Below are 13,221 nucleotides of genomic sequence, written 5' to 3'. Positions count from 1 at the left end.
TGTGAGCCACCATGTGGTTGCTGGGATTTGAACTCTGGACCTTCGGAAGAGCAGTCAGGTGCTCTTACCCACTGAGCCATCTCACCAGCCCCCTGCTGATATTTTCTAAGGCTATACCAAACTATAAACTTAGTGGCTGAAAACATTAGTCTTCAGTAGTTTATTCTTTCTGCTCTAGAGGCAGAGAGCAGGAGTTGAGAGGGCCTGCATCTTTGAAGGTCTAAGGAACAGCCTCACTTGCTCTGAGGTGGCAGCAGCCATCAGGGTTCCCCTGGGCTTCATGGAGAGCCTCGCTCTGGACCCTGTGGATGCTCTGGACGCTGTGGATGTGGCCTCTGCCTGCCTCAGATCATGCACATCACTTCCCACTCTGCGTCAGGCAGCGTCTCGCTGCCCTTTCCTTTCTCACAGTCGAGCTTTAGGGTTCAGTCATAATCTAGCATGGTTTCGTTTGATTACTTAAACCTGCAAAAACCTATTTCTAAATAGGTTTTATTTCATTTCGGTTAATTGTATACAGTAGTGGAAAGGTCTTTGGACTAACAGTCATGACTCTTAGGTGCTGGTCTTCCCTGCCTACTCATCTAAGTACATGGTACTCATTTTATATTATGTTGGAGAAGAGTAGCTTCTAGAAATACAATCAGTAATTCATATGTTCCTTCCGTCTAGCTATTCTGTGTTCTGACTGACGTGAACTTGAATCAGTTACACACTGTGGAGGGGGAAGGGATGTAACTCAGTAGTCAAATGCCTGCTCACTATGAACAAAGTCCTGGCTTCAGTCCCCAGTACCACAAAAAACATCTACAGTTTGTTTTGTGTTAAAATTGCTGAGTCTTATTCTTGAAAATACTTCTGTAAATTGTGTTTTCTTTTCTTTTTTTTTTTTTTTTTTTTTTTTTTTTTGAGACAGGGTTTCTCTGTGTAGCCCTGGCTGTCCTGGAACTCACTCTGTAAACCAGGCTGGCCTCGAACTCAGAAATCTGCCTGCCTCTGCCTCCCAAGTGCTGGGACTAAAGGCTGCACCACCACACCCACCCGGCTGTGTTTTCTTTAGAAGCTCCTTCACAGCATCTGTGCCGTGGTTTCCTGGGAACTGCTCTGTACGTGCTGTGCCCTTATACATGGACTATACCATCAGTACTACTTTGCCTTTGTTTCCTTCTGTTAGTCAGGGGCCAGAAGCAGATATGAAAAAGCCCAGCTCTGTAGCCCAGCTAGCCTTAAAGTTGAGGTGATCTTTCTGCCTCAGACTCCCAAATGCTGGACTAGTTATGAGCCACCACATCTTATGCAGGGGCCTCCCTACTGCTTATATCTAAGGAACCCAAAAGTCATCAAGGGTATAAGTGACTCCTTTTCTATGAAAAGGTAAATTTTGGAGCTGGAGAGATGGCTCAGTGAGCACTGGCTGCTCTTCCATAGGTTCTGAGTTCAATTCCCAGCACCTACATGGTGGCTCACAACCATCTGTAATGGGATCTGATGCCCTCTCTGGTGTCTGAAGACAGCGACAGTGAACTCATTAAACTTTTATCATCTGGATAGGACATACGCATTGTTATTATCTTCTCCACAGGGCATACACATTTTTACTATGCTTTAGAATGGCTTCTTAGGTGAGGTTCTGTGCATACACAATACCGTCTTAGTAGTTTTGGTGTTGGTAACAGTCGCTGTGGAAAGCGATGACAACGCTTCTTTGCTGTCATTTACATGACTGCAGCTGCTTTGTTTCTGTGGCAAGAATAAGCCGCCTCTTTAAGGATAATTAGCTTTGTTTACATGATTTCCTAATTTAAATCAATTAAAAAAAAAAGAATGGGCATACAGAAAGGTTTTTATTAGTTATGTGTGATGACCACAAACCTTGAACCCCAACACTTGGGAGAAATCCAGTCGATCCTCTGAGTTTGAGGCCACCCTAGTCTACATCGTGAGACTGTCTTAAAACAGTCTTGTTACACTGAAATGCAGAACACTTGCCTGTTAACTGTGAAGGCAAAAAGAACATTTAAAAGTATTTCATCAGAGAGCTTCTTGAGTTCAAAACCTTAGGGGCTGGAGTAAGCTGTGGTGACCCAGTGCTTTTCTAGCACTGTATAAACAGTGGCACAGACCTATAATACTAGCACTAAAGGGGAGCCAGGCCTCAGGATTGGGAGTTCAAGGCTAGACAAAGGCACACAAGACTGTGTCTCAGAAAAAAGAAAAGAAGAAAATGAAAAAAAAAAAAAACCCACAAAACTTTGGGTTTGTGAATTTTAAAATACTAACAGAGAGGCTGACGGGGTCGCTTAGTGGTTAAAGAGCACTGGCTGCTCTTACAGAGGACACAGGTTCAGTCCCAGCACCAACATGCCAGCTAGTAACTGTCTGAGTCTCTGTTTGAAGGGGTATGACATCCTCTTCTGGCCTTCAAGGCACATGGTGCACAGACATACATGCAGCCAAAATACCCATACACATAAAATAAAACACAAGCAGTATTTTCCATATGCCAATATATTCATATACAAAATGCAAGTTAAATGATACATAAAGGACTCTGAAACATTTTTTGAATAGAAAACCAGTGTATCCCTAAACATGTTTTTTGGTATATGCTCTATATTAGAATTCTGTACATTGGGTGTATTTGCTGAGTTGTAACAAAAACAGGAGCCAGAGAGATGGCTCCATAGGGACAAGCGTTAAGTTCCTAACATCCATGGAGGGTGGTTTGGGAACATCTGTAACTGCAGCACCCTCATCTGACCTGTGAGGGCACTGCACTCACATGTATAAGTCCATAGCCATACACACACACACACACACACACACACACACACACACACACACACACACACTTAAAATATACCTTTAATCAGAATAAAATACAGAGGGAACAATACTCTCCCTATTGTCACATCTTGCTCTGTATGTTAATGACTTGAATGCTTCTGGACTTTACATTTTTAAAGACTTTTTAAAAAAATATTCATTTATTTATGTAGGGAGGGGTAAGCCGAAGATGGGGTAGCACATGTTTTTGGAGATCAGAGAACTGCTTACGGGAGTCATTTTTCTTCACCCACCATGTGGGTCCTTAAGGACTGAACTGAGGCTGTCAAGCTTGGCAGCAGCTGCCTTACTGAGCAATCCTGCCAGCCCTGGACTTTATTTTTGATTCTATCCTTAAGAGTATCCTTGTGGGGCTGGTGAGATGGCTCAGTGGGTAAGAGCACCCGACTGCTCTTCCTAAGGTCCAGAGTTCAAATCCCAGCAACCACATGGTGGCTAACAACCATCCGTAACGAGATCTGGCGCCCTCTTCTGGAGTGTCTGAAGACAGCTATAGTGTACTTACATATGATAAATAAATAAATCAAAAAAAAAAAAAAAAGCGTATCCTTGTGCCTAGAGCCATGCTTAAACTCCTATGGGAGTTGGAAACAGTTCTGTGCTGTGTCTTCTCAGGAACATGACCAATGAGTACATACGTGACACTGCTTTTTTCAAGGCTTAACAGTTCTTTCTAAAGTGGTTCCTCATGGTTTTCACATGGAAAACTTGGTGATGTGTTACTACAGACAGTAATACACAGAAAAGTAAAGTTTTCAGAGACAGAACCGTCTGCTTACAGAGCTCAGGCTGACCTTAGATTCCCGCTAGAGTGACATGCATGTGCTGCCAAACCTTGCAGAAACTATGAGGAGACCTGCTGTTTTTCTGTGGAGACAGCTTCTCGTGTACCCAAGGCTGCCTCTTCTTCCTGTGTCCTGTGATTATAGGTATCTGCAACCATGTCTGGACTACATGGTATCAGAGAATAGAACTCAGGGCTTTATGCAAGCTAGGTAAACACTACCAGGCTACATCCTCAGCCTAGAAAAATGCTTCAAACAATTGAAAGGCTGGAGGTGGCTCAGTTGTTAAGACACTTGTTGCTTCTGCACTGGACCCTAGTTCAGCTCCCAGCACCCACACAATGGGTCACAGCCACTTGCAACTCCAGTACCAGGGGATCTGAAATTCTCTTCTGACTTTTTTGGGCATGAAGCACTCATAGGGTGCACTTTCAGACATTCAGGCAAACACTGACACATGTGAAATAAATTGAAAAAATCTATCCATAGAACATTTAAAATTACTGAAGTCGGGAAAGCTGAATGAGCATCATTTATCCTTAAATAAAGTGAGGTCCTCCTTCTGCCCTTTCCACAGCAGTTAGAAGAAAAGAGTGAAGATCAAGAAGACAAGGAGTGTATGAAGCAAGCAATAACAGCCCTGCTTAATGTCCAAAGTGGCATGGAAAAAATTTGCTCCAAAAGTCTTGCAAAACGAAGACTAAGGTAAATATTCTCACTTTAAAGTCTCTTCCTTTCTATCCTGAAAGTTGTGGTACAAATTCAGGAGCCTTAGCCCCCCCCTCCTTGAGTAAACAATGAAGAAAACAGTGTTAGTGACAAGCTTGGTCTTTCAGAGGAAGTGACATCAAAGCCAGGAGAGTTTGTTATTGTTTGAAAAACCTTTCATATTTGTGCATTTTCCCTGCTTACTCCCAGCCAGGACCTCCTGAGGAGCAGCTGGTAAGCTGGAGGGGACGGAGCACAGTGTACCGGGCAGACCTGCCAGCGTCATTGTTGTAGCAGAGTGAAATTAGCAGTGTTGCTTAGTTTGGGAATTGTATAACTCAGACATTGATTCAGTTAGCAGGTCTACTTTCCCATTATAACATGTGCTGTATGCTTTTATCTTTGAGTCTTGTGCATTTAAAAATACTTAATTCATATCTCAATTTTTTTACTGTGTTGGGCTCCTTTTTAATAGTTATCTTTCTAAATGTTTACTATTCAAGGCAGAGATGATTGTTTTGTACCTGAGTTTATGTAGTTGAACATCACTGTTATTTTTATAAATCTGAAAAAAATTTCTGTGCTTAGTTCTTATAGTATGATTATTTGTGGAATTAGTAAATATCACGTCAGTGATGTTGTAAATTAGATTTTGCCCTGTCACCTTATCTGCATGAACTCTCAATCCTGTCTTCCGTGTGCTAACAGTATCTTTCCCTTCTTCACCCCAGTGAGTCTGCATGTCGGTTTTACAGCCAGCAGATGAAGGGGAAACAACTGGCCATCAAGAAGATGAACGAGATTCAGAAGAACATCGATGGCTGGGAGGGGAAGGACATTGGACAGTGCTGCAATGAGTTCATAATGGAAGGAACTCTTACACGTGTAGGAGCCAAACACGAGAGACACATATTTCTCTTCGATGGCTTAATGATTTGCTGTAAATCAAATCATGGGCAGCCAAGACTCCCTGGTGCTAGCAGTGCAGAATATCGGCTTAAAGAAAAGTTTTTTATGCGAAAGGTACAGATTAATGATAAAGATGACACCAGTGAATACAAGCATGCTTTTGAAATCATTCTGAAAGACGGCAATAGTGTTATATTTTCTGCCAAGTCAGCTGAAGAGAAAAACAACTGGATGGCAGCCCTGATCTCTTTGCAGTACCGCAGCACCCTGGAGAGGATGCTGGACGTAACGGTGCTGCAGGAGGAGAAGGAGGAGCAGATGAGGCTGCCCAGTGCTGAAGTGTACAGGTTTGCAGAACCTGACTCCGAGGAGAATATTCTATTCGAAGAGAATGTGCAGCCCAAAGCTGGGATCCCCATTATCAAAGCAGGGACTGTGCTCAAGCTCATTGAGAGGCTTACATACCATATGTACGCAGGTAAGAAACACGCGGTGACTACAACTGTTTCCTGCTTAAACGGATTGATTTGATGGGTGGGTTACTGTGCCTGAGATAGAAAACTAACAACAAGCAGATACTTCTCTAGTAGAGGAGCATTGGCTAAAACCGTCACTCTGTATTTCTTTGATGTTTTTATCTTTTCTATCATATTTACAAAAGAGAAACGGTCACTTGTCTAACGTTACCCAGTAAAAAGCAGTAGAAATAAGACCAAGCATCAACATGATTGTCTAAAAGGTATAATTACCCAGTATAATTATTTTTTTCTTATTCTATAACTGGGTTACAAACTAAGTGAAACATTAGGTATTCACCCATCATCAAAATTGTGCTGGTGGCAAAAATTCTTAATCTCCATTCCTACATCTATTTAGGAAATCTGGACGCCATTTCCATTTCAGTATTTTGTTCTTAATGTTACTTATGCAAACAGTTTTACCTTAACAGGTTTTAAAGAAAACCTAGAGAGGTGCTAGGTAGAATTCAGTACAGTGGTTAAGGGGTAAAGGGCATACTGAGCCGTCTTGTATGGTCTGACACATAGTGGGGCGTTTGATAGTTGCCATTTCAGAATTGCGGTGGAGCAGATAGCACTGAGCTCAGACTTTGCTCCTTCACCAGATCAGGGTCCCTTTATGTCCCAGAACCATAGTTTTCATCTCAAAAATTAACATCAGATCTACACCATAGTGTGTTGTCAGAAAACATACACAAAATATTGACTATGAAAGCTATTTCTAAGTTTAGATGGAAATTTTTAATGTCTTTTCTTTAAGAGAAATTGTGATTTAAAATTATATAACTCATCATATGGTATTCTTAAATACCTGACTATGAAAATTGACCTCTCTCCCTATACTCCTCATTTAAGGATGTTCCTATTTTTAGGAAATGCAAGCTTCTGGGGAAGAATATTTATTTTCCTGTTTTTTAAAATGTCCTCTAAGTGAGTTCTCTGTTTCCTTTGGAAGCTATTCTGGTGCTAGTAAGATTAACTCTCAAAAATATCCATTAGTTTTCCCACTTTGTAAAACTGAAGATCATTTAACAAGGACTTCCCTTCAATTTATTAAATACAAGTAGAGCTTCGTGTGGCTGGGACTCCAAAGGAGAGAAGGTAATTGGAGTGCTGTTTTTTATTAGTGATCTCAAACCGCTTTAAAATGTGCGGTTGCCATTATCTGTATAGTTCTGGTATCAAGCTGGACTTTAGTTCTGCTTTAGGTCTCTGGATTCTTTGCAGGCCTTTCCCATAGTACATCGAGAGTGTTTTCCAAAGGCAAGTTCTTTCGATGACTCAGCTCCTCTGAACATGCATTTCCAGTGGCAGTGCCCAGCCGCTGAGACACGCTGAACATGTCATGTATGTTCATGTGTATGAGTCACGTCATCCCGGGCTCCACTTTACTGTAAACTTCACCAGGGACTCTATAATCAATGTGTTTACTATTCAAAAATTTAAAAAAATATTAAAATTTAAAAAATACTAAAATTTAAAAAAGAAAATTTAAGCTGCCTAGTAGTTACATAAAAAATAGATTACCTTTCTTGTTATATATAAAGCTATTTTAAAGAGCTACAGTTTTTAGTAATTATTATAAATTAACTATTCACATAATCTTCATCAACCTTCTGTATACTGTTTAGAATTATAAAATAACAAAAATACTTTGTTAACCCAAAATTGTGGTTTTCAGATACTCTAAATAATTTTTCAACAACAAAAGTTCAAGTTGTTTATCTTGCTACATTATCTTTGTTTTTAAATCTTGTGAATTTAAAACCTGTTCACTGTATCCTCAATATGGCTTGGCTTGTTTTTTATGGAAAGGACAAAGGAAAAACCATATAAACTCAATTAAACAAATCAACATGTGGATTGATGGTAGCACTGCAGTGTCCCCGGGACTGGCCTGTGCCCTGAGTAATCTTTTGAAGGCGTCATTCTTAGAGGATTTAGAGTGGCTTGTGTATTTTACCTCTGCTTGTTAAGGACACAGTTTAAGTTTCTCTACAGCATGGTCAGCAATGATCACTGGAGACTCAATAGGGCAAGCTGTTCTTTTTTTTTTTTTTAATTAAATGTATTCATTATTTATATATTCTAAAATTTACATTCTGTTTCTAAAACATTTCTGTAGTTTTCTATGCTATTGTATTTGACAAAAATAATTTATAATTAGCATTTATAAGCTACAACCGATTTATTTATTTATTTACTTACTTACTTATTTTGAGTGTGTATACACTTGAACACACTCAGTCAGTAGATCGGTGTCATGTGGCCCAGGAGTCTTTATCCCTCGTGTGTGCAAAGCTACCTTTGTCATGATGTCATCATGCACACCTAATGACTGTGCTGCTGTCAACTTTTATGCAAAATAAAGTAACCTTTTTATGGTTTTAAAATAACCCTGAACGTTCTAGCTTTATACAGCTTTGATGATGTCCAGTTTACGGAAACTGAATGAGACTACCTTACCTTTTTTTAAGATTGATTTTTGTTTCTCTGTGTCTGCACCATGTGTGTAAAGTGCTGGTGGAGTCCAGAAGGGGGATTGCTTTACACTCAGGTCCTCTGGAAGAGCGGCTGGTGACCCTAACCTCCTGGAGAGCCTTCTCTCCGATCGATCCTGGTTTGCTTTTTTATTTAAACGTATATGTGTATGTGAGTACACTGCGGCTGTTTTCATACAGGCTAGAAGAGGGCATCAGATCCCATTGCAGATGGTTGTGAGATACCACGTGGTTGCTGGGAATCAAACTCAGGACCTCTGGGAGAGCAGCCAGTGCTCACTGAGCCATCTCTCCAGCTCCCGTGGTTTACTTTTTAAAATTAAAAGAAAAAAAAAATTAAATCCTCCAGTATTAAAGAAAAATAAAACCAAGAATGTCTGTGTTATAACTAAGTTTTTTGACATTGTTTTGTCCTGTTTTGAAGTTTAGTTAAATATTTTATTTCATAAATATGTTACTGGTATAACTGGTGTCCACCAGCAACTTTTTAAGTTGTGAGCTTGAAGTACGTGAAATTACTGTTACTAGTTTACTCACTGTTCTTTGATGTCTTTAACTTGCAGTATAAGATGATTTTTTTTAACCTAGACAAACTATCCCATCCATCCCATTCTTGACTTACTATGGCAGTATAGAATGTGCTTTTGATAGACACCCATGGATCTGTAAGATATAAAACCAGTATTGTAAGGCCTCCTCCAGCTACAATGACAACATACGTAGCTATCGCTTGTTAGATGATTTTACGAGCTTTTTAAAAAAGATTTTAAAAACTTTTATGTGCATGTCTGTGGAGTATGTGTATGCAGTGCCTGCTTAACTGATGTAAACATTAGTCTCTGTTTTTCTTTTATTCAGTCTCCCCAAATAAAAAAAGGGGTTTTTTGATCTGGTTAATTGGTTATTAGGGTGTTTTTGTTAACATGCAGTATAGGTTATGGCTTACACTGAAACAAAAGCTAAAATTAATAATGCCTTTTTTATTATATAGTAAAAGGCACTGTATATAATACATGAGGAAGTCTGATAACTTTAGTGGTGAATATAGCACTTCGACATCATGTAGAGTATTGTAAGTTACTTAGACAATAAAAATTGAAGAGAAACTGACTCAGATTTGATTAGTTCACGTTCAGCTTGGCTTCGGCTAACTTGATTTCTCAAGTGTTACAACAATAACTTAGACAGAGCTACACACCTGTATGCCAGGAGCTGTCTACACCTGAGTTTATAACAGAAGCCAAGACCCCTGTGGATTGTTCGAGTTGCTAGAAATCTTACCAGTTAATTACAGAATGAAATCTAGAAATCAATTTCTTTTTAAAAAATATTTATTTATTGTTTATTTATTTAATGTATATGAATGCTCTGTCTTCTTAATGAAAGCCAGAGGAGGGCATCAGATCCCATTACAGATGGTTGTGAGCCACCATGTGGTTGCTGGGAATTGAACTCAGGACATGGAAAAGCAGCCAATGTTCTTAACCGCTGAGCGATGTCTCCAGTCCCTAGAAATTAATTTCTATTCAGCAGAATATATTTTCTACCCATGTCCCACTGACACTTTCAAACTGAATTTTTAAAAGCTATTTTAATATGTTATATTTTTTAAAGTTATACATGATGAATAACAAAAATGACGTTTTAGTTACTCTCATGGTGGCTATTCATGTGGTGCAAATGCAGGTATACTGTGAAGAGATATAGTTTTGTTTTGTTTTTAATTGAAATAGGTAGTAAGTTCTGAGCATTGTGATGAGCAGTTCTGTATGCATTTGGATTCTGTTTGTCTCTTTTAATTCTGTCCCTGGCCTGTACTCAGCCTTGTTGTTGTACTTTACTGACAGGTAGCCAGCCTGGCATGTTAACTTCATCAGCCGCCCGAGGGCTGGGATTACAGGCGGTTTTTCCCTGACAGAGCCTGGTTATTACTAGTTATTACTGGTTATTACTAGCAGAATAGTCTGCTCTATAAATAATGCTTTCTGGAAGAATGCGTTTATATAATATGAATTAAAAGATGAATAGTGTACATAAATGATTACAGTGTGACAGTCTAACTGATAACTTGTCTTTCATCCCCAGTATTTCTGGACACTGACTAGATCAGATTTGGGGGAATTCACCTTGAATACTGGCAGGAAAATCACTCAGTTGGATTATTTTAAATTTGGCAGTGATACGAAGACAGTTTCCTTACCTAGAGTAAGCAATCACAAAGCAATGGGACAAGGGAAAGGGGAGCAGGAAGTTCCTTCACAGAGCTCTGTGGGCACTGCACTGTAGCTAACCTGAGCTGCAGCGACTCGGGGAGAAAAATGCTTGGTGGTCTGGCCACGAGTGGTAGAGAGTGGGCTGCTGACCCTTGGTGGTCTGGCCATGTGTGGTAGAGAGTGGGCTGCTGACCCTTGGTGGTCTGGCCATGTGTGGTAGAGNGCTGACCCTTGGTGGTCTGGCCATGTGTGGTAGAGAGTGGGCTGCTGACCCTTGGTGGTCTGGCCATGTGTGGTAGAGAGTGGGCTGCTGACCCTGAGGCAGGAGGGCAGTTAAGTTAGAGGTCTGAGCTGTGCCACACCGTTTCCTCTCTGTGGTAAGCTACTTTTGTAGAAGATGAAATTAACACTTAAGATACTTTCCGGATGTATTTACTGCTATTTTTGTTCTCAAATAGAAAATGTTCAAAAAAATCTACATTTAGATTTGAGTCTGTATCTTGCATGAGTTAAGTTTGGGCGTTTAACTTTTAAAGTCTCTGAACAATTTTTGATCTATAGGGCAGTGCTCTTCTATTTTTAACCTTGCATTTTTTTCAAGTGTTTTGTGCGTCAGCATAGCGTCTGTTTCCTTTTTTTAAGGAATTCAAAAGTGATTGTTTGTAAGTCCTGGCTGAGGAGTTCATTGTTTCTTAGGGTTGAAATGGCTGTATTAAAGGGAGTATTGTCACATGAACAGACATCCTGATTAACAGTGTCCCAGCATGGCAGGTGGGGGAGGGGTGCTCTGCATAAATAGCTTTTTAACATAATAAATATTTCACAAGTCTTAAGACCTTGCCATATTAAATGTCAAATGTAAATTCAAAGTAGGGCCAGAAAAAGGAAGATTGATAACTCAAATTTAATATGCTCTATTCTGAATACTAGATATAATATGGATTAGAGTTGATGTTCAGAAGATTTTTTAATTATTGTACACTAAATAACAAAGAATTGTTCAGGGGTTGAATTAGCTATAAGGCCAGTGAAAAATAGTAGCCGTGGTCTGGGGTGAGGCTCTGGGTTCAATCCCGGGCACCTCATGAACTGGGTACAGTGGCACATGCCTGTCATCTCTGAGTGTAATGTTCAGGAGACGGAGGCAGGAGGATTACAAGTTCAAAGCCATCCTCAGCTATATAGTAAGTTTTGGGTCAGTCTGAGATACATGAGGGCCTGTACCAAGAACTTGAGACTAGCTTCAGTAGTTGTTTGTATGAAGAGTGTATGAAAACGAAGCGGAAGCAGAGAAACTGAGCCCGCGTGGTGGGGTAGGTCAGGAGGAGGTCACCTCTGGCGGATTAGCTCCTCTGCTTGGGTTGAAATTGTAGGGTCGTGTCGGAGTAGTCCATGTCTAGACTGACCTTTGGTTATATATCAGAAGAGACTGTCAAATCGAGCTACCATCTTATTAGTGGCTATTTGTTCATGTTTGTACCTTAAAGCCAAGTTCTGCCTGACTTAAATACAGGTAAGGTCTTTCAAAATAAGTTTGTTACTTAGTATGAATTGTTCATTGCTTTAGATTAGAAATAACTGTCTCTCTCTCTCTCTCTGTGTGTGTGTGTGTGTGTGTGTGTGTGTTTAAACCAGCATGGGAATATTGGTAGCTTTTAATTTTTTCTTAAGTACGTAGGCTTCTGCCAGTTTTCTTGGAGTATTTTAGTCGTTCCTCACACACCCCACCCTCCCTTTTTGGCAAGGCTGCTTTTAGCTTCCAGCCAAAATAAGAACAAATGAAGTTTCAGTCAGGTTAGGCCACACTACAGCAGTGGTCACTGTGGAGCATTTATTTCGTTCGCCAGCACCAGAAGCTCCTCTTGTGAGCAGTGTGACAGGAAGGACAGCTGTGCGTTCTGACAGTCCACCAGTTATAAGGTCATCATTAGACTGTGCATTTCTAGTGACTTCTGGTGCCTCTAACCAGCTTAGCAGTTACAACTGCATTCTGGATTAGTCATGTATGTAAACTTGTATAGTGACACTGAAATAGGTTGATAACTTGTACAAGTTTAGAATTCAGGCTGATGGGGATCCTCTGATCCCGTCTGCCTTGATGGAAGAGCACAGAGCAGGAACAAGTGGCCCTGCTCTCTTCTGTGGTTCCCACTCTGCTGTCTGACCTGTGTAAGTCTGCTTACTCCTGACCTGCGCTCCTCACCTCCCCAGAGCTCACACAGCAGCCACGGGGAACTGGTGTGGTCCCGTGTGACTGCGTGGCGGCACTGCCATCAGCTAGTAGCCTAAGTTGAAGAGCCCCACTTTAAAAAATAGCCATATTTTTCTTAAAACATACTCAGCACTTCTCTTCTGTCTGAAACCCACAGCTTTTAGCCTGACGTTGGGTAGCATTTGAAAAGAAATAGTTATGGGTGTGTTGTTAGATTGTCAGCCTGAAATAAACCTGGGTTTGGAGGAGCGATGGGCACACACTTGCAATGTGGAGCCCAGCCCAGAGATACTCAGAGGCCTCATCTAGAATACACAGCTCTCTAGCAAGGGCGGGCAGCCAGCCGAGCAGCCCAGTGTGGCCCCCGCTGTTGCTTCCTAGACACATGCTATTTTGAGAAGCCTCACCTTACAAATAGATTTGCAGAACAGGAAGAAGAATCTTGAAAGGGAGGGTTGTGATGGTACCGATAAATACCTCTGTTTTAAAATCTTGTACAGCCTTCTGTTTTTAAATCTTTTCTTCTGG

At 40.6% G+C, this 13,221-nt stretch overlaps 1 protein-coding gene across 1 annotated transcript in view; it reads left to right on the top strand.

Annotated features, from left to right (window-relative positions):
* The window catches only part of Sos1 (SOS Ras/Rac guanine nucleotide exchange factor 1), an 85,517-nt gene that overhangs the window by 41,909 nt on the left and 30,387 nt on the right, over positions 1–13,221 (top strand). The window contains exons 9-10 of the mRNA XM_021185997.2: positions 4,210–4,337; positions 5,072–5,727. Of these exons, the coding sequence (XP_021041656.1) occupies positions 4,210–4,337; positions 5,072–5,727 (784 nt within the window). The remainder of the gene's footprint in view (positions 1–4,209; positions 4,338–5,071; positions 5,728–13,221) is intronic.

This window comes from Mus caroli, chromosome 17 (assembly GCF_900094665.2).
Source record: "Mus caroli chromosome 17, CAROLI_EIJ_v1.1, whole genome shotgun sequence".
Classification (NCBI taxonomy): domain Eukaryota; kingdom Metazoa; phylum Chordata; class Mammalia; order Rodentia; family Muridae; genus Mus; species Mus caroli.
Note: the sequence above shows the minus strand (reverse complement) of the source record. Positions and strands in the feature narration are given on the sequence as shown.